The sequence below is a fragment of the Ascaphus truei genome, chromosome 10 (assembly GCF_040206685.1).
Source record: "Ascaphus truei isolate aAscTru1 chromosome 10, aAscTru1.hap1, whole genome shotgun sequence".
Taxonomy (NCBI): Eukaryota; Metazoa; Chordata; class Amphibia; order Anura; family Ascaphidae; genus Ascaphus; species Ascaphus truei.
In genome coordinates this window covers 2,649,072-2,672,407 of record NC_134492.1, presented here as the reverse complement: position 1 = coordinate 2,672,407, position 23,336 = coordinate 2,649,072, and the positions used below count along the sequence as shown (strand labels likewise).

General features: G+C 51.3%; 1 protein-coding gene and 1 long non-coding RNA gene across 10 annotated transcripts in view; one reads left to right on the top strand and one right to left on the bottom strand.

Annotated features, from left to right (window-relative positions):
• Positions 1-4,257, top strand: part of LOC142503433 (uncharacterized) — a 48,442-nt gene extending 44,185 nt beyond the window's left edge. Inside the window, exon 4 of the long non-coding RNA XR_012804017.1 lies at positions 3,321-4,257. This is a non-coding gene — a long non-coding RNA (uncharacterized LOC142503433). The remainder of the gene's footprint in view (positions 1-3,320) is intronic.
• The window catches only part of KYAT3 (kynurenine aminotransferase 3), a 59,792-nt gene that overhangs the window by 16,520 nt on the left and 19,936 nt on the right, over positions 1-23,336 (bottom strand). For 6 of the 9 annotated variants that reach the window (XM_075615589.1, XM_075615593.1, XM_075615590.1 and 3 more), the window contains 8 exons: positions 22,463-22,607; positions 19,473-19,622; positions 17,162-17,248; positions 16,141-16,266; positions 15,927-16,047; positions 8,851-8,927; positions 8,436-8,525; positions 3,340-3,526 (listed from right to left, as the gene is read on the bottom strand). In XM_075615589.1, the coding sequence (XP_075471704.1) occupies positions 3,340-3,526; positions 8,436-8,525; positions 8,851-8,927; positions 15,927-16,047; positions 16,141-16,266; positions 17,162-17,248; positions 19,473-19,622; positions 22,463-22,607 (983 nt within the window). Of the gene's footprint in view, positions 1-3,339; positions 3,527-8,435; positions 8,526-8,850; positions 8,928-15,926; positions 16,048-16,140; positions 16,267-17,161; positions 17,249-18,976; positions 19,083-19,472; positions 19,623-20,104; positions 20,277-22,462; positions 22,608-23,336 lie in introns of those variants that run through there. The other 3 variants (XM_075615596.1, XM_075615595.1, XM_075615597.1) reach the window with 3 other exon arrangements.

Here is a 23,336-nt window from a genome sequence, read left to right as displayed (position 1 = left end):
GCCCTAGCATAGAACGCCCGGCTCCGCGCTCACTGCCGTGCGTGCGCAGCCCTAGTATAGAACGCCCGGCTCCATGCTCACTGCCGTGCGTGCGCAGCCCTAGCATAGAACGGCCGGCTCCATGCTCACTGCCGTGCGTGCGCAGCGCTAGTATAGAACGCCCGGCTCCGCGCTCACTGCCGTGCGTGCGCAGCCCTAGCATAGATCGGCCGGCTCCGCGCTCACTGCCGTGCGTGCGCAGCCCTAGCATAGAACGGCCGGCTCAGCGCTCACTGCCGTGCGTGCGCAGCCCTAGCATAGAACGGCCGGCTCCACGCTCACTGCCGTGCGTGCGCAGCCCTAGCATAGAACGCCCGGCTCCGCGCTCACTGCCGTGCGTGCGCAGCCCTAGCATAGATCGGCCGGCTCCGCGCTCACTGCCGTGCGTGCGCAGCCCTAGCATAGAACGCCCGGCTCCGCGCTCACTGCCGTGCGTGCGCAGCCCTAGCATAGAACGGCCGGCTCCGCGCTCACTGCCGTTCGTGCGCAGCCCTAGCATAGAACGGCCGGCTCCGCGCTCACTGCCGTGCGTGCGCAGCCCTAGCATAGAACGTCCGGCTCCGCGCTCACTGCCGTGCGTGCGCAGCCCTAGCATAGAACGGCCGGCTCCGCGCTCACTGCCGTGCGTGCGCAGCCCTAGCATAGATCGGCCGGCTCCGCGCTCACTGCCGTGCGTGCGCAGCCCTAGCATAGAACGGCCGGCTCCGCGCTCACTGCCGTGCGTGCGCAGCCCTAGCATAGAACGGCCGGCTCCGCGCTCACTGCCGTGCGTGCGCAGCCCTAGCATAGATCGGCCGGCTCCGCGCTCACTGCCGTGCGTGCGCAGCCCTAGCATAGATCGGCCGGCTCCGCGCTCACTGCCGTTCGTGCGCAGCCCTAGCATAGAACGGCCGGCTCCGCGCTCACTGCCGTGCGTGCGCAGCCCTAGCATAGAACGGCCGGCTCCGCGCTCACTGCCGTGCGTGCGCAGCCCTAGCATAGAACGGCCGGCTCCGCGCTCACTGCCGTGCGTGCGCAGCCCTAGCATAGAACGGCCGGCTCCGCGCTCACTGCCGTGCGTGCGCAGCCCTAGCATAGAACGGCCGGCTCCGCGCTCACTGCCGTGCGTGCGCAGCCCTAGCATAGAACGGCCGGCTCCGCGCTCACTGCCGTGCGTGCGCAGCCCTAGCATAGAACGTCCGGCTCCGCGCTCACTGCCGTGCGTGCGCAGCCCTAGCATAGAACGGCCGGCTCCGCGCTCACTGCCGTGCGTGCGCAGCCCTAGCATAGAACGTCCGGCTCCGCGCTCACTGCCGTGCGTGCGCAGCCCTAGCATAGAACGTCCGGCTCCACGCTCACTGCCGTGCGTGCGCAGCCCTAGCATAGAACGGCCGGCTCCGCGCTCACTGCCGTGCGTGCGCAGCCCTAGCATAGAACGGCCGGCTCCGCGCTCACTGCCGTGCGTGCGCAGCCCTAGCATAGAACGCCCGGTTCCACGCTCACTGCCGTGCGTGCGCAGCCCTAGCATAGAACGCCCGGTTCCACGCTCACTGCCGTGCGTGCGCAGCCCTAGCATAGAACGGCCGGCTCCGCGCTCACTGCCGTGCGTGCGCAGCCCTAGCATAGAACGGCCGGCTCCGCTCTCACTGCCGTGCGTGCGCAGCCCTAGCATAGAACGGCCGGCTCCACGCTCACTGCCGTGCGTGCGCAGCCCTAGCATAGAACGGCCGGCTCCGCGCTCACAGCCGTGCGTGCGCAGCCCTAGCATAGAACGTCTGGTTCCACGCTCACTGCCGTGCGTGCGCAGCCCTAGCATAGAACGTCCGGTTCCACGCTCACTGCCGTGCGTGCGCAGCCCTAGCATAGAACGGCCGGCTCCACGCTCACTGCCGTGCGTGCGCAGCCCTAGCATAGAACGCCCGGCTCCGCGCTCACTGCCGTGCGTGCGCAGCCCTAGCATAGAACGGCCGGCTCCACGCTCACAGCCGTGCGTGCGCAGCCCTAGTATAGAACGCCCGGCTCCACGCTCACTGCCGTGCGTGCGCAGCCCTAGCATAGAACGGCTGGCTGACCACAGCCAATTATAAGTGCAGCGCATGGCGGGGGAAGCGCGCCCACTATATTACGGGCCTTAAGTATCACATATGAAGTGTCTGTGGAGTTAATATTGGAGGTGAAGAATACAAGAAGATCTGGACTCTGCACTTTAATAATAACAACCTCCACCCTGCGCTGTGAGAGCCGGACTTTCTAAATGCTCTGACAATTTGTACACAGCTATATACTGTACTCCGTTACTAATCTGCTGCTTAATCTTCAGTGCGACACTGCCCTGCCAGGTCTGGTTTATACACCTACTCTTATCCTCCAATACCTGGGAACTCTCTCCTCCTACCTCTCTCCCTGCCTCTCATTATACCCTCCCTATTTGCCGTTTTCTCACTCTTTCACTTCTCACCAACTTCCCCACTCCCCTCCCATCCACATTTCTTCATCGCTCCTCCTCTCAACGTATATATGTGCTCATACAGTGCACCACTATTTACACACCTCTTTCCTAACAACTTCTACACCTCCACAAATTCTCTATTCACCTCCTCTCTCTCCCCTCCTCCTTGTTGCTGGGGATATCTCTCCTAATCCTGGGCTCAGCCACATACACACCTGCTCTCACCCACGTCTCCCTGCCACCTCTTCCCACCCACACCTCCCTGCCACCTCTTCCCACCCACACCTCCCTGCCACCTCTTCCCACCCACACCTCCCTGCCACCTCTTCCCACCCACACCTCCCTGCCACCTCTTCCCCTGCTATCTGATTTAATGCCGACCAACCTTTTAAACTCACAACACAAAAGATGCCCCCCAATAGCCTGGACTCGTGGCTATTGTCCCACACCCACAGTCACTCCTACCACCCACTGTGGCCAAGCACTGCCACCTACAGCACTTATTCCCTCGCCTGCTGTCTCTCTAACTCTCCCATCATACCACTTAGAGTGTAAGCTCTCTGGGGCAGGGATTTCATTTCCTATTGTCTGACTTTGCTGCGCTTATTGTATTATAATTCCCTGCACTGTTTGTGATGCGCTGAGTATTCTGTCAGCGCTATATAAAGATATACATACATACATACATACATACATACATACATACATACATACATACATACATACTAAACATACTGCAGTATGGAGTTTCTTGATGGGCTATCCTATTTTTTAGCCTTTTACATATTAGTTAACCGGTAAACAATTCCCAATTTCCTTTTATGTTAGTAAGTATCTATTCTTTACTTTTCAGCAGTAAAAGCCTCCGTTACCTAGCTTGGAAATGTCAGCGACCATGAAGTATCCGCCTTCCGGAACGATGGGCTTCAGCCCTGCCCCCTGAAGTAGAAGAGCCATCCGATCACGCTTGGCTTGTAGTTCTCGAGGCAGCGAGCTGAAGTAGCATTCTGGCTCATCCATCCTTTTAAAGTCCTTGAAAAGTGCCTGAGCCAAAGCTTCCTGCGCAGAACATCAACACACATCAGCGGCAGTGACACAGAACGCTCTGCCACAGGGACCAGCCACGCATTGTACAGAATCGCTAACTATGGCAGGCTAGAGGGTTACGCATCATTTATACCATCCACATAACTGCGCAAAGTAGTAAGGCTCAGTTACATTTACTGGATCCATTTCTTTAACAAATTGCTTTTAGAGTTTTAATCCTCATTATACAATTTAGCTACATTGATCGTTTTTATTTACATCTAAACGGTTTTCTGGAACTTTTATGAACCGTGTCCTTAAAACTGAACTGTTGATTTCTTAGTTAAAAGGAAAGAAAACGGTCCCTACAGTTTTAAGTATTGTGCCTAACAGTAGCACTGTGAAACAGGCTTAATATAGTTAATATATATTATATTTAGTTAATATAGCATCTCAGATGTCTGAACACCATGGTCCACATATACTGTACACCCCACGCTACAGGGGAACAGCAGGGGAAACAACATTTGCAAATACCAACAGCTATCAATAAGGTAAGAATGGAATCATTTGACAGAGCTAGGCAGGGGCTGCAGGGAACAGCTCCCCAGCAGAGATGATAGAAAATACAGCGAACAAGGAGAACATGGTCTTTACATCTTTACGGCAGAGAAAACACCAAATATTCATTCTGTATTGTAAATTTCCTGCATTCTAAATAAAGTTGCAAGTGGGCAGCATCACTGCTTTAATTGCCAAACCAATTGCTTCCATAGTCAACTCTATCCTGTCTGCAGGCCATATCCCTAAGGCCTGGAAAACTGCCAGAGTTGTCCCAATCTTCAAAAGTGGGGACAAAAACACTGTCTCAAACTACAGGCCAATCTCCCTTCTCCCAATCCTATCCAAAGTCATGGAAAAATGTGTTCACTCCCAATTAAGCGATTTCTATACCAAGACAAATTTCCCTAGCCAATTCCAATCTGGCTTTCGCCCCAAACACTCCACCGTAACTACCCTGCTAAAAGTTTGCAATGAAATCCAGTGTGGAATGGAACGGGGACAACTCACTGGTGCAGTATTCCTAAATTTTCCAAGGCTTTTGATACTGTTGATCATGCTATCCTGCTTAACAAACTCCAGAGCTCTGGAATAGGGAAGCATGCTTTAAACTGGTTTCAGTCCTACCTATGAGGTAGATCCCAACATGTGTCCATCTCAGGCTCTAAATCCAACCCCCTGGATATCACCTGTGGCGTCCCACAAGGCTCTGTTCTGGGGCCCCTACTCTTCTCAGTGTTCATCAATGATCTTCCCACAGCTTGTAAGGAAGCCTCAATACACATGTATGCAGATGACACAATCCTATATGCACACAGCCATAGCCTCTCTGACCTTGAACACATACTTCAGTCTGACTTTTTGAGACTCGAAAACTGGATTTCCCAAAACAAACACTGACAAGACTGTAACAATGGAATTTGGGACCAAGACTAAATTTTTAAAGCTTCCAGTGACTGAGCTCCAGATCAGAACCAACGCTAACACCACCCTAACTCCTGTTACTAGTTTTAAATACCTGGGCATATGGTTTGACTCCCACTTAACATTCGGAATGCACATTGATACCCTGACATCCAAAACCTATGCCAAACTAGGTGTACTTTACAGGAACAAATCCTCCCTAAGCCTGCTGGTCAGAAAGCGTATTGCACAGCAGATGCTAATGCCAATTATCGACTATGGATACATAGTATATGGCTCGGCACCCCAAAACCCACCTTAGCAAACTTGACACCCTCTACAATTCCATTTGTTGTTTCGTTCTCCAATGCAACTACAAAACACATCACTGCGAAATGCTCAAAGAACTAGATTCGTCATCACTAGAGTCTAGGCGCAAAGTTCACCTTTCCTGTCTTGCCTTCAAATACTTTCTAGGCAAGCTACCCATCTACCTGAAGAAGCTCCTCACCTCTACCACATGCAGCACTTATCATCTCAGATCTGACTCCAAAAGACTGTTCATGGTCCCAAGGCTCAACAAAGTATCCGGACGCTCCTCCTCTTACCGTGCACCCCAAAAGTGGAACAACCTGCCGGCGACTCTCACATCCTCCACCAGTTTAAGTTCTTTCAAATCTAAGGCTGTCTCACATTTTAATCTGGTCTGTAACTGTTACATACGCCTATAATATACATCTTCTGTAACTGTGACAGAGAAAGGACATATAGTCCATCCACGGTGCAGCAGAAGAAAATCACAGTCATAGCGTATAACATCCAATAAATCCCATATTGACTGGATAATAACAATCTTGATCCTGGGTATATAAATCCTTATATAGCTGCTCCAATATATTGAATAGGAGTACTGACTTAGAGTGTTATCAGAACCTATGGCTCATGAGTAAGTGGCCGCCAACCTAACCGGCTTAAATCATAAAGTGGGATTTATAGGGTACTGGGGAGACACAAATACCAAAGGTAAAGTGTCCCCTTTTAACCAGCCACAGAGCATATAGGCAACACAGTCAATATGCAGCAGGACAATACCACAGTACACTCACTGTTATCAGAAGTGGAGGTGAACCACAGGAACTCCGTCAAAGCGTGCATCCAACTTGATGGAAGATCAACAGGAAAAGGAAACCTCTGGGGAGGAAAGTGTAGCACTGCGCAGGGCTAAAGTACAGGAACCGGCACACCAATAGTTAAAAACTAATTTATTGAGCGACTAGGTGAGACACCAACAATATAGCAACCACCCACTCTGACGCGTTTCGGGCTAGGCCCTTTGTCAAAGAGTATAACCCCAATCACAGAAAAATCAACTTAAATACACAGTTTGCCTAATTGATCGCGTCCGTAGCCGGAAGTGACGTAAGCGGAACCAGCCGAGAGTCTCGCGCGACTTGCCAGTAAAACCGGAGTCTCAAGGGACAAACAGAGTAGACCTCACAGCGCCACCTGGCTTGGAGGACGCAGCAATAAGATCACACAAAAAATATCATACACAAATAATCAGCAACACGGCAGTCCCCTACAATACCATAGACAAGAATGACACTTGTCTAATCATTCAAATAAAGGTAATAGTACCCTCACATGATTGCAAAGAAAAAATAAGGGAAGGTAGGGGAAAAAGCCAAAACTGAATATACACACAATAACCATAATAAAATAAACATATATCTTAATAAAGAAATTAAAAAATAAAAGAAAAAGGGGAAAAAATTGTGGTTGATAGAGAGGTACATTTCTGCAGATAAATATTTAATTGAAAGAATGTATTAACCATTGACTGAATAACATCCTCCAGATAAATCAACATCTCTCTATATAACCAACATTGGAGTAAATACCCCATCCATACCGTCCTGAGATAAATAAAAATGTTATATAACATAGGTTCACTCACATAAGTTATTTCATAGGTGCGCTAAATATTATTAACCTGGTAGAAGTTTATCATGACTAAATATCAGTGATCTATATGACCTAGAGATATAAAACATTATATACATAGTATATATGTAGTGACAAAATGAATAAACAATCAATACATGTCATCAAAGACCAGAAGGAAACATTAATACAATCAGCGAGGGATGAACACCATTGTCACCGAGACAAAAAGTGTTTCAGTTCCCAATCGGTGTCCATCCCTCGCGGAGACAGTGATCCCAAGGAATGTATCCAGAACATTTCTCTGCGGTTAAGGATATTCTCTCTATTTCCACCTCTGACAGGTGCCCTAATATATTCAAGGGCACAAAAGGAAAAATTATTTATACTGCCAGAAGGACATGCAGAGAAATGTCTTGAAACAGGGTACCTGTCACCCTTCTGTTTAATGGATCTCAGATGCTCAGATATCCTTTGCTTTAGGGGGCGTATAGTTCTCCCTATGTACCTAGTGCCACAGCCGCATCTAAGCATGTATACAACATAATTAGAATTGCATGTAATTAAAGATCCAATTCTTACATTTTCCTTAGTGTAAACATTTTTAATCTGCTTAAGTGGAGTTGCATACCTACACATATTGCAATTTCCACATTTCTGGAATCCTCTAATTTTAGTAGTAACATTAATCTTGCCACAAGTCTGTATCAAACTAGGTGATAGTGTCCCGGGGTTTTGGCCCTTCGAAAGAATAATTTAGGTGGAGTTTCAATATATGTCTTAAGTTCTTCATCGAGTTTAAGTACATTCCTGTGCTTTAGAATGATATTACTGGATAGCACTGGAATGTACTTAAAGGTACTGTTACCTTTATTTGAATGATTAGACAAGTGTCATTCTTGTCTATGGTATTGTAGGGGACTGCCGTGTTGCTGATTATTTGTGTATGATATTTTTTGTGTGATCTTATTGCTGCGTCCTCCAAGCCAGGTGGCGCTGTGAGGTCTACTCTGTCTCCTTGAGACTCCGGTTTTACTGGCAAGTCTCGCGAGACTCTCGGCTGGTTCCGCTTACGTCACTTCCGGCTACGGACGCGATCAATTAGGCAAACTGTGTATTTAAGTTGATTTTTCTGTGATTGAGGTTATACTCTTTGACAAAGGGCCTAGCCCGAAACGCATCAGAGTGGGTTGGTGTCTCACCTAGTCGCTCAATAAATTAGTTTTTAACTATTGGTGTGCCGGTTCCTGTACTTTAGCCCTGCGCAGTGCTCCACTTTCCTCCCCAGAGGTTTCCTTTTCCTGCTTCTCTAACTGTGCACGCAATGTCTTGTATATAATGTATACCCTGCTCATTTATGTAACTGTATTTGTAGCCATGTATTATTTGTCTTATTAACTATGCCCAGGACATACTTGAAAACGAGAGGTAACTCTCAATGTATTACTTCCTGGTTAAACATTTTATAAATAAAAAAAACATACAAATTCAAGGAGAATATGAAAAATAACCTACTGTTATCTTTTGTACCGACCTGCAATGGAGTCGGACAGGTATAAATGGAATTCTGATGAACGGTCTGCAAATGTTTTATGAGATGTGCTGGACCAATGGACCAACCAAGCTGCGAACAATACAATAACATGTAAAACACGCCACAACGAATAATGAAACACTCGCGTTTAAAAGCCGCTTTTCCGATACAATATCTAAACGCTCTCTGGCACAGAACGTTTGAGGGGGGCTGATTATTTCATAGTGATAACATTTGGAATTTCCAAAGACAACAAAAAGTTCAATAATCCAGGGAAGCGAGCTGCCGTGTAATATGTTTTATTATAGGAAAATGTTTTTGTGCCAGGAATTATTTTCCTCCAGTATTTGGCCAGGTCTCGCTACGGTTACATAGAAGGTGTTGTATTAAGTCATTATGGTGCGTCTTCTCTTACCTTCCATCCCGTAGCGCTGTAGGTTTTTCCTGCGCTTCCGATTGTGATGGTCCTTTCCCACATACCCGGCAATGTAGCTATAAAATGAAAACCCTTTAATGTATCATACGTTTTTATGGATGTAAAGCACCTTAATGATAAGCTGCAGGTAACCCCACATTGTTCAGCTGACATGACATACAATGCTAGCAGCGCTTAGAAAGATGCAATACAAATCCTAAGGGTTAATAAGATGCATCTTTTCCCAAAAATATAATTGGGTAACCACAATCATTTGGAGAAGGTTTCCGGTGAGTGATAACAGGAGCAGGTGTCCCGGGAACGGCTCCTTCTCGCCCCTTTGCTGCCAGACACGCTTTCTTGGCCCCTTTGGAAAAAAGAATAGGTTGAAATAGTTTGTGATAGCGGAGGCTCGAAACATATTGTTTCACCGTTTGCCATCGGCATCTGCAGCCAGAACGGCGGCTACCGACACCCAAACCGTGTGTTTCACGCTGCAGCTTAGGCAGCCGCCACTCCTCACTAGTGAAACCGTGTGTGTTTCACGCTGCAGCTTAGGCAGCCACCACTCCTCACTAGTGAAACCGTGTGTGTTTCACGCTGCAGGTTAGGCAGACGCCACTCCTCACTAGTGAAACCGCGTGCGTGTTTCACGCTGCAGCTTAGGCAGCCGCCACTCCTCACTAGTGAAACCGTGCGTGTTTCACGCTGCAGGTTAGGCAGCCGCCACTCCTCACTAGTGAAACCGCGTGCGTGTGTTTCACGCTGCAGCTTAGGCAGCCGCCACTCCTCAGTAGTGAAACCGTGCGTGTTTCACGCTGCAGCTTAGGCAGCCGCCACTCCTCACTAGTGAAACCGTGCGTGTTTCACGCTGCAGGTTAGGCAGCCGCCACTCCTCACTAGTGAAACCGCGTGCGTGTTTCACGCTGCAGCTTAGGCAGCCGCCACTCCTCACTAGTGAAACCGTGCGTGTTTCACGCTGCAGGTTAGGCAGCCGCCACTCCTCACTAGTGAAACCGCGTGCGTGTTTCACGCTGCAGCTTAGGCAGCCACCACTCCTCACTAGTGAAACCGCGCGTGTTTCACGCTGCAGCTTAGGCAGCCGCCACTCCTCACTAGTGAAACCGTGCGTGTTTCACGCTGCAGGTTAGGCAGCCGCCACTCCTCACTAGTGAAACCGCGTGCGTGTTTCACGCTGCAGCTTAGGCAGCCGCCACTCCTCACTAGTGAAACCGTGCGTGTTTCACGCTGCAGCTTAGGCAGCCGCCACTCACTTGTGAAACCGTGTGTGTGTTTCACGCTGCAGCTTAGGCAGCCGCCACTCCTCACTAGTGAAACCGTGTGTGTGTTTCACGCTGCAGCTTAAGCAGCCGCCACTCCTCACTAGTGAAACCGTGTGTGTTTCACGCTGCAGGTTAGGCAGCCGCCACTCCTCACTAGTGAAACCGTGTGTGTGTTTCACGCTGCAGCTTAGGCAGCCGCCACTCCTCACTAGTGAAACCGTGCGTGTTTCACGCTGCAGCATAGGCAGCCGCCACTCCTCACTAGTGAAACCGCGCGTGTTTCACGCTGCAGGTTAGGCAGCCGCCACTCCTCACTAGTGAAACCGCGCGTGTTTCACGCTGCAGCTTAGGCAGCCGCCACTCCTCACTAGTGAAACCGTGTGTGTTTCACGCTGCAGGTTAGGCAGCCGCCACTCCTCACTAGTGAAACCGTGTGTGTGTTTCACGCTGCAGCTTAGGCAGCCGCCACTCCTCACTAGTGAAACCGTGCGTGTTTCACGCTGCAGGTTAGGCAGCTGCCACTCCTCACTAGTGAAACCGCGTGTGTGTTTCACGCTGCAGCTTAGGCAGCCGCCACTCCTCACTAGTGAAACCGTGCGCGTGTTTCACGCTGCAGGTTAGGCAGCCGCCACTCCTCACTAGTGAAACCGCGTGTGTTTCACGCTGCAGCTTAGGCAGCCGCAACTCCTCACTAGTGAAACCGTGTGTGTTTCACGCTGCAGCTTAGGCAGCCGCCACTTCTCACTAGTGAAACCGTGTGTGTTTCACGCTGCAGCTTAGGCAGCCGCCACTCCTCGCTAGTGAAACCGCGCGTGTTTCACGCTGCAGGTTAGGCAGCCGCCACTCCTCACTAGTGAAACCGCGCGTGTTTCACGCTGCAGCTTAGGCAGCCGCCACTCCTCACTAGTGAAACCGCGTGTGTTTCACGCTGCAGGTTAGGCAGCCGCCACTCCTCACTAGTGAAACCGCGTGTGTTTCACGCTGCAGCTTAGGCAGCCGCAACTCCTCACTAGTGAAACCGTGTGTGTTTCACGCTGCAGCTTAGGCAGCCGCCACTTCTCACTAGTGAAACCGTGTGTGTTTCACGCTGCAGCTTAGGCAGCCGCCACTCCTCACTAGTGAAACCGTGTGTGTTTCACGCTGCAGCTTAGGCAGCCGCCACTCCTCACTAGTGAAACCGTGCGTGTGTTTCACGCTGCAGCTTAGGCAGCCGCCACTCCTCACTAGTGAAACCGCGTGTGTTTCACGCTGCAGGTTAGGCAGCCGCCACTCCTCGCTAGTGAAACCGTGCGTGTTTCACGCTGCAGCTTAGGCAGCCGCCACTCCTCACTAGTGAAACCGTGTGTGTTTCATGCTGCAGCTTAGGCAGCCGCCACTCCTCACTAGTGAAACCGTGCGTGTTTCACGCTGCAGCTTAGGCAGCCGCCACTCCTCACTAGTGAAACCGTGTGTGTGTTTCACGCTGCAGGTTAGGCAGCTGCCACTCCTCACTAATGAAACCGTGCGTGTTTCACGCTGCAGCTTAGGCAGCCGCCACTCCTCACTAGTGAAACCGTGCGTGTTTCACGCTGCAGCTTAGGTAGCCGCCACTCCTCACTAGTGAAACCGTGCGTGTTTCACGCTGCAGCTTAGGCAGCTGCCACTCCTCACTAGTGAAACAGCGTGTGTTTCACGCTGCAGCTTAGGCAGCCGCCATTCCTCACTAGTGAAACCGTGCGCGTGTTTCACGCTGCAGGTTAGGCAGCCGCCACTCCTCACTAGTGAAACCGTGCGTGTTTCACGCTGCAGGTTAGGCAGCCGCCACTCCTCACTAGTGAAACCGCGTGCGTGTTTCACGCTGCAGCTTAGGCAGCCGCCACTCCTCACTAGTGAAACCGTGCGTGTTTCACGCTGCAGGTTAGGCAGCCGCCACTCCTCACTAGTGAAACCGCGTGCGTGTTTCACGCTGCAGCTTAGGCAGCCGCCACTCCTCACTAGTGAAACCGTGCGTGTTTCACGCTGCAGCTTAGGCAGCCGCCACTCCTCACTAGTGAAACCGCGCGTGTTTCACGCTGCAGCTTAGGCAGCCGCCACTCCTCACTAGTGAAACCGTGCGTGTTTCACGCTGCAGGTTAGGCAGCCGCCACTCCTCACTAGTGAAACCGCGTGCGTGTTTCACGCTGCAGCTTAGGCAGCCGCCACTCCTCACTAGTGAAACCGTGCGCGTGTTTCACGCTGCAGCTTAGGCAGCCGCCACTCCTCACTAGTGAAACCGTGTGTGTGTTTCACGCTGCAGCTTAGGCAGCCGCCACTCCTCACTAGTGAAACCGTGTGTGTGTTTCACGCTGCAGCTTAGGCAGCCGCCACTCCTCACTAGTGAAACTGTGTGTGTTTCACGCTGCAGGTTAGGCAGCCGCCACTCCTCACTAGTGAAACCGCGTGTGTTTCACGCTGGAGCTTAGGCAGCCGCCACTCCTCACTAGTGAAACCGTGCGTGTTTCATGCTGCAGCTTAGGCAGCCGCCACTCCTCACTAGTGAAACCGTGCGTGTTTCACGCTGCAGCTCAGGCAGCCGCCACTCCTCACTAGTGAAACCGCGTGTGTGTTTCACGCTGCAGCTTAGGCAGCCGCCACTCCTCACTAGTGAAACAACGTGTGTTTCACGCTGCAGCTTAGGCAGCCGCCACTCCTCACTAGTGAAACCGTGTGTGTGTTTCATGCTGCAGGTTAGGCAGCCCCCACTACTCACTAGTGAAACCGTGTGTGTTTCACGTTGCAGCTTAGGCAGCCGCCACTCCTCACTAGTGAAACCGTGTGTGTTTCACGCTGCAGCTTAGGCAGCCGCCACTCCTCACTAGTGAAACCGTGTGTGTTTCACGCTGCAGCTTAGGCAGCCGCCACTCTTTACTAGTGAAACCGTGTGTGTTTCACGCTGCAGGTTAGGCAGCCGCCACTCCTCACTAGTGAAACCGTGCGTGTTTCATGCTGCAGCTTAGGCAGCCGCCACTCCTCACTAGTGAAACCGTGCGTGTTTCACGCTGCTTGTTAGGCAGCCGCCACTCCTCACTAGTTAAACCGTGCGTGTTTCACGCTGCAGCTTAGGCAGCCGCCACTCCTCACTAGTGAAACCGTGCGTGTTTCACGCTGCAGCTTAGGCAGCCGCCACTCCTCACTAGTGAAACCGTGCGTGTTTCACGCTGCAGCTTAGGCAGCCGCCACTCCTCACTAGTGAAACCGTGCGTGTTTCACGCTGCAGCTTAGGCAGCCGCCACTCCTCACTAGTGAAACCGTGCGTGTTTCACGCTGCAGCTTAGGCAGCCGCCACTCCTCACTAGTGAAACCGTGCGTGTTTCACGCTGCAGGTTAGGCAGCCGCCACTCCTCACTAGTGAAACCGTGCGTGTTTCACGCTGCTTGTTAGGCAGCCGCCACTCCTCACTAGTGAAACCGTGCGTGTTTCACGCTGCAGCTTAGGCAGCCGCCACTTCTCACTAGTGAAACCCGTGCATGTTTCACGCTGCAGGTTAGGCAGCCGCCACTCCTCACTAGTGAAACCGTGCGTGTTTCACGCTGCAGCTTAGGCAGCCGCCACTCCTCACTAGTGAAACCGTGCGTGTTTCACGCTGCTTGTTAGGCAGCCGCCACTCCTCACTAGTGAAACCGTGCGTGTTTCACGCTGCTTGTTAGGCAGCCGCCACTCCTCACTAGTGAAACCGTGTGTGTTTCACGCTGCTTGTTAGGCAGCCGCCACTCCTCACTAGTGAAACCGTGTGTGTTTCACACTGCAGCTTAGGCAGCCGCCACTCCTCACTAGTGAAACCGTGCGTGTTTCATGCTGCAGGTTAGGCAGCCCCCACTACTCACTAGTGAAACCGTGTGTGTTTCACGTTGCAGCTTAGGCAGCCGCCACTCCTCGCTAGTGAAACCGTGCGTGTTTCACGCTGCTTGTTAGGCAGCCGCCACTCCTCACTAATGGTGCAAGCAGATTAGAACGTTGTGCGATTGTAATGATTATATATTTCTATAAAAGTAAAGGCGGCTTCAATACCAGAGCAGTAACAAGTCAGGCTGGCATCCGTTAACCCTTTGTATGCCCCATGCCACCACGGCGTGCGGTATGGCACTGCGGGGCACTGCGGGGTTTCCTGCTCATGTTCTAGGGGAGGTCCTATCCTACACTCCTGTGGGGCGCACAAGGCGATTTAGCTGGGAGAGGAACGAAAGATGATTCCTCCTCCCCTTCCGTTCCAGTCACCAGTAATGTCGCGATGAGGTCATCAGTCCGAGGAGCGGTCACCTGATCGGGATGTGCTGGAAGGGCTGTGGCACCTCTCCAGCACTCAAAGGGTTAATAAAATACTTTCCTTCCGATCCTGAAGCGTGGCTGCTTTGGTCCGGTAGAAATGTAGCTTTATTGCCCGTGTGATACTTTTCAATGGTCCAGCTTGAAATTTGGAGACCTCGCGGTTCCTTTTTAGTTTTAGCGAGCGAGATGCCGAGTTCTTTATTGTATTAAGTATCGGAATATACACAGGCAAAGTATTTCTATGGCCTCGGTGAGAATAGGAAGGCTCAGACCACACTGCATTTATATCTCCCATCTCCAGAGATTTGGAGCAAGCTTCTATATCCTTTATACAGAATGGCAGCTGCATCCCCCAAACTACCCGCCCTTCTCCCTGTAATGTGGAACTAAGCGATCGCCCTGCAGTGGCTGTGTCCTTACATGTAGTATGTACCAAACGGTTAGATGTAATCATGCAGACTACGCGAGAGAACTCCGCGCCCCCAGAGGGGCGCGTGCATGGGGCAGTGGCTGTGTGGCTGGAGAAGGTTTAGCTTCTGTGTGAATGGAATGTCCTAAGTCAAAAAAATAACTGACATTATTTAGTATAAGCGGAGTGCACTTTTTCACACTGAAACTCACTTGTAAGTTAATGCCATGTAAATATATATGGAACAGTTGTTATAAATGCTTACACAATGTTTAAATACATTATTTTTAAGTCTTTTTAAATATGTACATCGACATTGCAATAAGCTTGTGGCCCGTCTACACCTCCATTTTTTCTGATCTGGCCCCTCTGGAGAACTGGTGTAAGAGTCCTGGCATAGACCACAGATCGACACGATCTGCTGCGCATGATGGATTGCAAGCTCTCCGGGGCAGTGATTCTGAATGTGCACAGAGTGTATAATAGCTCCTTGTACTGTAGTGTCTGACCTGTAGATGGTTGTCTGTGAGACTGGCGTTGTATAATTAAAACTATACAAATCAGATACACACAACCACATTTCGTCACTTATCTCATAGGCCCAGATCTGCAAAACGGTGCTAAGCTTCAGTACACCTCAGCACCCATTGATATGAATGGGACTAAAGCCATGCTAAAAGACACTGACTGGCACTGAGTTTGATGCAGGGGATCTTGGTTCAATTTCCGGTGTCGGCTTCTTGTGACCTTGGGCAAGTCACTTTATCTCCCTGTGCCTCAGGTACCAAAATCATAGATTGTAAGCTCCACGGGGCAGGGACCTGTGCCTGCAAAATGTCTCTGTAAAGCGCTGCGTACAACTAGCAGCGTTATACAAGAACATGCTATTATTATTATTATTATTATTATTAACCATCGCACCCTTTCATGGATCGGCGCCTTAATGAGGGTGCAACCAGGATCACATTTTAACACGGGTTCAACAAAGCCGTAGATATTTGTAAATTTATCCAAATGTGTTTAACATCACAATACCAAACAAGCTCATGTCGCCCCCTTTCCATCAGCAATTGCATTGTTAGTGTAGAGGAAATCAGTACCTATTTTAACATGTTTATTTCCAGGGTATATAAGCCATTCGTAAACCTCATCACTGATGCATAGCACGTCATGTTTCATACAGAGATCAGCAATTACCTGCAGCTCTTCCTTAGTATATACCTACAACACAAAAATGGGTAGTATGTGTCATTAAAGCCCCGGGCACACGTGTGGCCCCACATCACAGCGCGGTCACAAACATGTGTACTGTACCTTGCCCATAGGGTTGTTCGGTGTATTCAGGATAATCGCCTTGGTTCTGGGGTTGAATTTGCCGGCCAATTCAACGGGGTCCAAGCTCCAATCAGCGCTAGATATTGTGTTTCCGCCATTTGCCGTCTGTGAATTGCCAAATTGAAATATAATGCAACAATAAAGACTGCGTTGCATTGAACAACACGTGTGTATATACAATGTCAGGGCGATTCTTTTTCTTTGTTGCATGGTGACAGAGTTATCCCTCAATATTTATAAGACATATTTGATGCTGGCCTGTTTGTGATTTGCAGACCTAATTGTCTTTGTCACATATAAACGCTCCCTTATTTGTATATGGTTGTTATATAGGCAGATTACAGTGGCTGGGATTTCAGCCTTTGCGGTCAATGTATCCATGCAGAAATAAGTGTATTTTCATGCACTGCCCAGTCCAAGAGCGGTTTCTAACACCAGGTGAGATGGTTAGAAGCAGGAACGTTACACCACCGATGAAAGGTAATAAGAGGCACACAGCTGGATACAGCTCCTTATAATCTGTGCCTCGTAACGTCTCACGGTGATACTTCCCTATTTGCGCGTTTCTGCGCATTGAGCATTGATACAGTGACACTTAACCCGTATCAGAGGTTAGTGAATCCCAGCGCAGTGTGCTCACGGCCTTGCATGGCAGCTTTCGGCCCAGCGGGAGGCGAGCATCCCTTTTGGACTGTAATTAATAAAATCCTAAGAGGCGCAAAACGAAAATTACTTTCTTTGCATCAATAATGCTACAAAATTGCCTTAGTATTACACAGAGCATTCAAAAGAAACAGGGATCTGTGCATTAGTTTCCAAATACTTAATAGTAAATACATATAAATATTATTATTACTAATTAGAACTAGTTACAAAATAAAATGCAATCCACATGTTTGCGTTTAATAGGTAAATTCAGGTGAACCCTAGTTCAAGGAAATGTGGAACAGTGTCTGGGCGGCTCTGGTAAGGTGCAGCATGATTCCCGGGGTGTACTTACATATCTCAGTGGGATTAACACAGGAGTACCTCCTACCATCTTGACCATGGGGTCGTAACAGTCAAAAAATGGCTCAATTATTATCACCTAGTGCAAGAATTTCAGTAATTAGGGCCGAGGAAGGAGACAACTTCAGTTAGGTACAGATACAGAGAGACAACACGTTGCCTTTATTCGCCTTTAGCCCATAAAGGGCCATATTTACTAAGCCGGCTTCTGCCTGAAGGGACCTTACAGACCATTAACTTTATTGCACAGCAAGGTGCCTCCCAGTGCCGGATGGTGCCTTCCAGTGCCGGATGGTGCCTTCCAGTGCCGGATGGTGCCTTCCAGTGCCGGATGGTGCCTTCCAGTGCCGGATGGTGCCTTCCAGTGCCGCAGACAGCTTTCCGTGGGCCCCGGACTAAAGTTTCCACCAGGGCTCCCCAACCACATGTCGGCAGCCTTGCGAGAACCCCCCGTTTTCTCTTGCATCCCCCCCCTTCTCATACACCTCGCTTTCTCACCCCACTCTTACACTCCCTCGTCACCCTTTCCTTCCCCCCATCCCCAATATATACACAAACAAAAAGCCCCCCTCCCCAAATACACACACAAACACACACACACATATACACACACACAATAAGCCCCCTCTCCAAATACACACACACACACACACACACACAAACACACACACACACACACATAAGCCCCCTCTCCAAATACACACACACACACACACACACATATACACACACACAATAAGCCCCGTCTCCAAATACACACACACACACACACACACACAATAAGCCCCCTCTCCAAATAAACACACACACACACAATAAGCCCCCTCTCCAAATACACACACACACACACACACACATATACACACACACAATAAGCCCCCTCTCCAAATACACACACACACACACACACACATATACACACACACAATAAGCCCCCTCTCCAAATACACACACACACACACACACACATATACACACACACAATAAGCCCCGTCTCCAAATACACACACACACACACACACACACAATAAGCCCCCTCTCCAAATAAACACACACACACACAATAAGCCCCCTCTCCAAATACACACACACACACACACACACATATACACACACACAATAAGCCCCCTCTCCAAATACACACACACACACACACACACACATATACACACACACAATAAGCCCCCTCTCCAAATACACACACACACACACACACACATATACACACACACAATAAGCCCCGTCTCCAAATACACACACACACACACACACACACAATAAGCCCCCTCTCCAAATAAACACACACACACACAATAAGCCCCCTCTCCAAATACACACACACACACACACACACATATACACACACACAATAAGCCCCCTCTCCAAATACACACACACACACACACACACATATACACACACACAATAAGCCCCCTCTCCAAATACACACACACACACACACACACATATACACACACACAATAAGCCCCCTCTCCAAATACACACACACACACACACACACATATACACACACACAATAAGCCCCCTCTCCAAATACACACACACACACACACACACACACACACACAAAAAGCCCCCTCCCCAAATACACACACACACACACACACACACATATACACACACACAAGACCCCTCCCTAAATACAGACACACACAAACACAATATGCCCCCATCCCAAATACACACACAATACGGCCCCACTCCCCAAACTCGGATACACACACCTTGGGGGGGGGGGTGAGGGGCCTGGGAGGGAGGTTTGGGGGGGGGGGGGCTGGGGACTTACCTGGGCATGCTGGAGCAGCATGTCCAGTGCACAGGAGAGGCCTGCAGGCCCACGGAGAAGGGAGGGACAGATGGGCGGTCCAGAGGGAAGGGCCCGGCTTGCCTGCAGGAGAGGAGGGACAGATGGGAGGGGCCCAGGAAAGGGGAGGGGCCCAGGAAAGGGGAGGGCCCGGCTTGCCTGCAGGAGAGGAGGGATAGATGGGAGGGGCCCAGGAAAGGGGAGGGGCCCAGGAAAGGGGAGGGCCCGGCTTGCGAGCAGAGAGGAAACTGTGGGTACCGGCAGGGAGGCCGGGCCCGGGACAGCAGTCCCCCCCTGTTGGCAGCCCTGGGTGTCTTGTGGTATAAGACATGCTTAGCAAATATGGCCCAAGCCAGAGGTATAATTATCCAAGTATACATTTCAAATCTATACAATAACTACTACAATGCTGTACAATTTAAGCCAAATAACATCCAACACAATGCAGGTGAATGTATTACAATGAAATGATGCTCACCTCATCCCCTTCTTCAACGAGTCCCTGGATTGCACTAAACAGAGAGCCATAGGCTCCCACGGTCACTAGGATGTCTTTGTTTGGGTTAATCTTCTGTCCACACACTCTCCCATACACCTGAGCCAGAGCTTCTACCAGCAGTGGATGACCCTGTAACAACATCCACCATAATAATTTATATGTGTGCCTTATCGTTATACAAAACGTAGTGGAAACACAATGAAATGGTGAAGAGCGTCTGGATACTCTTGTAACACTCTCCCCCTCCCCCCCGAGATGACTATGGGCAGTTATGGAGTGAAGGCCCCTAAGGGGTTAACAGTATGGGTTGTTGCAAAGTACCACACCCTTTCCCATATTTGTTGCTCATCTGAGGCGTAGCCACGCCCACTCTCCAGAAGGTGTTCATCCTGCAGCCAGTATAGGACAGAAGCATTCCTTTAGCTCCACCCACCTTCTGGAAGGTGCCTAGCCTGTCACCGGGTATAGAAGGACTTTACAGAATCCAAACCACTCCCCCTGTAGGCATGGTGACCAGTGATGTCACTATATTAGTTATAAATAGGAAGGGATTAAAAACGCCACGCTCTGTTATTCTCTAGATAGGGAAGTGCCCCTTGAAGTTAAGTTACCTATATGAAAAGACGTAACAGGCTCCCCTGAATAGGGAGACCTGTGTCCCCTAGGAGTTGCCCAATCTTCAGCTCTGGGACCACTCTAACCAAGAAGCAGGCAGTGAGGCTGAAGGCCTGTTAGGTTAGCATCCCCAAGGGAATGAGGAGGGCCCAAATATCCCTGTGGGGAGCAGTCCCAGGGGAATGAGGAGAGCCCAGATATCCCTGTGGGGAGCAGTCCCAAGGGAATGAGGAGAGCCCAGATATCCCTGTGGGGAGCAGTCCCAAGGGAATGAGGAGAGCCCAGATATCCCTGTGGGGAGCAGTCCCAGAGGAATGAGGAGAGCCCAGATATCCCTGTGGGGAGCAGTCCCAGGGGAATGAGGAGAGCCCAGATATCCCTGTGGGGAGCAGTCTCAGGGGAATGAGGAGAGCCCAGATATCCCTGTGGGGAGCAGTCCCAGGGGAATGAGGAGAGCCCAGATATCCGTGTGGGGAGCAGTCCCAGGGGAATGAGGAGAGCCCAGATATCCCTGTGGGGAGCAGTCCCAGGGGAATGATGAGGGCCCAGATATCCCTGTGGGGAGCAGTCCCAGGGGAATGAGGGGAGCCCAGATATCCCTGTGGGGAGCAGTCCCAGGGGAATGAGGGGAGCCCAGATATCCCTGTGGGGAGCAGTCCCAAGGGAATGAGGAGAGCCCAGATATCCCTGTGGGGAGCAGTCCCAGGGGAAAGACGAGGGCCCAGATATCCCTGTGGGGAGCAGTCCCAGGGGAATGAGGAGAGCCCAGATATCCCTGTGGGGAGCAGTCCCAGGGGAATGAGGAGAGCCCAGATATCCCTGTGGGGAGCAGTCCCAGGGGAATGAGGAGAGCCCAGATATCCCTGTGGGGAGCAGTCCCAGGGGAATGAGGAGAGCCCAGATATCCCTGTGGGGAGCAGTCCCAGGGGAATGAGGAGAGCCCAGATATCCCTGTGGGGAGCAGTCCCAGGCGAATGAGGGGAGCCCAGATATCCCTGTGGGGAGCAGTCCCAGGGGAATGAGGAGAGCCCAGATATCCCTGTGGGGAGCAGTCCCAGGGGAATGAGGAGAGCCCAGATATCCCTGTGGGGAGCAGTCCCAGGGGAATGAGGAGAGCCCAGATATCCCTGTGGGGAGCAGTCCCAGGGGAATGAGGAGAGCCCAGATATCCCTGTGGGGAGCAGTCCCAGGGGAATGAGGAGAGCCCAGATATCCCTGTGGGGAGCAGTCCCAGGGGAATGAGGAGAGCCCAGATATCCCTGTGGGGAGCAGTCCCAGGGGAATGAGGAGAGCCCAGATATCCCTGTGGGGAGCAGTCCCAGGGGAATGAGGAGAGCCCAGATATCCCTGTGGGGAGCAGTCCCAGGGGAATGAGGGGAGCCCAGATATCCCTGTGGGGAGCAGTCCTAAGGGAATTACAAGAGCCCAGATATCCCTGTGGGGAGCAGTCCCAGGGGAATGAGGAGAGCCCAGATATCCCTGTGGGGAGCAGTCCCAAGGGAATGAGGGGAGCCCAGATATCCCTGTGGGGAGCAGTCCTAAGGGAATTACAAGAGCCCAGATATCCCTGTGGGGAGCAGTCCCAAGGGAATATACGAGGGCCCAGATATCCCTGTGGGGAGCAGTCCGAAGGGAATATACGAGGGCCCAGATATCCCTGTGGGGAGCAGTCCCAAGGGAATAGTGAGGGCCCAGATATCCCTGTGGGGAGCAGTCCCAAGGGAATAGTGAGGGCCGAGATATCCCTGTGGGGAGCAGTCCCAGGGGAATGAGGAGAGCCCAGATATCCCTGTGGGGAGCAGTCCGAAGGGAATAGTGAGGGCCCAGATATCCCTTTGGGGAGCAGTCCCAAGGGAAAGCAGGAAGTATAAGATCCCTGTACTGAGCACCCCCAAGGGAAGAAGCATATGGCAGAACAAGTTGAATATGCCCTCTGGTGCCTCAATCAGGAAACAGTAAAGAGAGAGAGGAAGTAAGTCTGATATAGTTAAACAGATGTCCCCAGATGGGATGCTCAGGGTAGCCCTGTGAGGAGTCCCCGATAGCACTAAAGCGAAGAAAGAAGATAAATGATTACAGATACTGTCAACGTTCAAGTGATGTGCCTCTCCAGGGATGCAGTAACGCACCTGGAAAATAATCTGTAGCTATTGACTTATCAATAAAGCCTGTCATGTTTAGAACTACAAACCTCCTGGCGCCCATCTTTTCCATCGCCCAGCATACCCCTGACAGCCCCTGAGACAAGGTAAATCAATGCGGAAGGATGCCTAATATACCACTGCAGCGATATAACCTCCCCAGGGAGCTGGGCATGAGGGTTACACTCTGGAAACACATTCATCGTTACTTACAAATCCACGGGTGTACTGATTCAGTTTATCAACTGCTGCGGCTTTAGCGAGCCCTTCTTTCACATAGGAAGGAGGAGAGATATCGGGAAAGCCCTGCCCAAGGTTCACAACGGTGGGATCCGCAGCAAGTGCCGTAAAATCTACCCTGGAAGTGATAAACAAACATGGAACGTGACGGCAGATGAGGGCCTCCTGTCCCACCAGATGAGGGCCTCCTGTCCCACCAGATGAGGGCCTCCTGTCCCACCAGATGAGGGCCTCCTGTCCCACCAGAGGAGGGCCTCCTGTCCCACCAGAGGAGGGCCTCCTGTCCCACCAGAGGAGGGCCTCATGTCCCACCAGTTGAGGGCCTCGTGTCCCACCAGTTGAGGGCCTCGTGTCCCACCAGTTGAGGGCCTCCTGTCCCACCAGATGAGGGCCTCATGTCCCACCAGTTGAGGGCCTCATGTCCCATCAGTTGAGGGCCTCCTGTCCCACCAGATGAGGGCCTCCTGTCCCACCAGATGAGGGCCTCCTGTCCCACCAGATGAGGGCCTCCTGTCCCACCAGATGAGGGCTTCCTGTCCCACCAGATGAGGGCCTCCTGTCCCACCAGATGAGGGCCTCCTGTCCCAACAGATGAGGGCCTCCTGTCCCAACAGATGAGGGCCTCCCGTCCCACCAGATGAGGGCCTCCTGTCCCACCAGAGGAGGGCCTCCTGTCCCACCAGAGGAGGGCCTCCTGTCCCACCAGAGGAGGGCCTCCTGTCCCACCAGAGGAGGGCCTCCTGTCCCACCAGATGAGGGCCTCCTGTCCCACCAGATGAGGGCCTCCTGTCCCAATGTCTGCTGTAAAACCTCAGACTTGTTTAATCCTCAGCTTTAAAGAAGCATA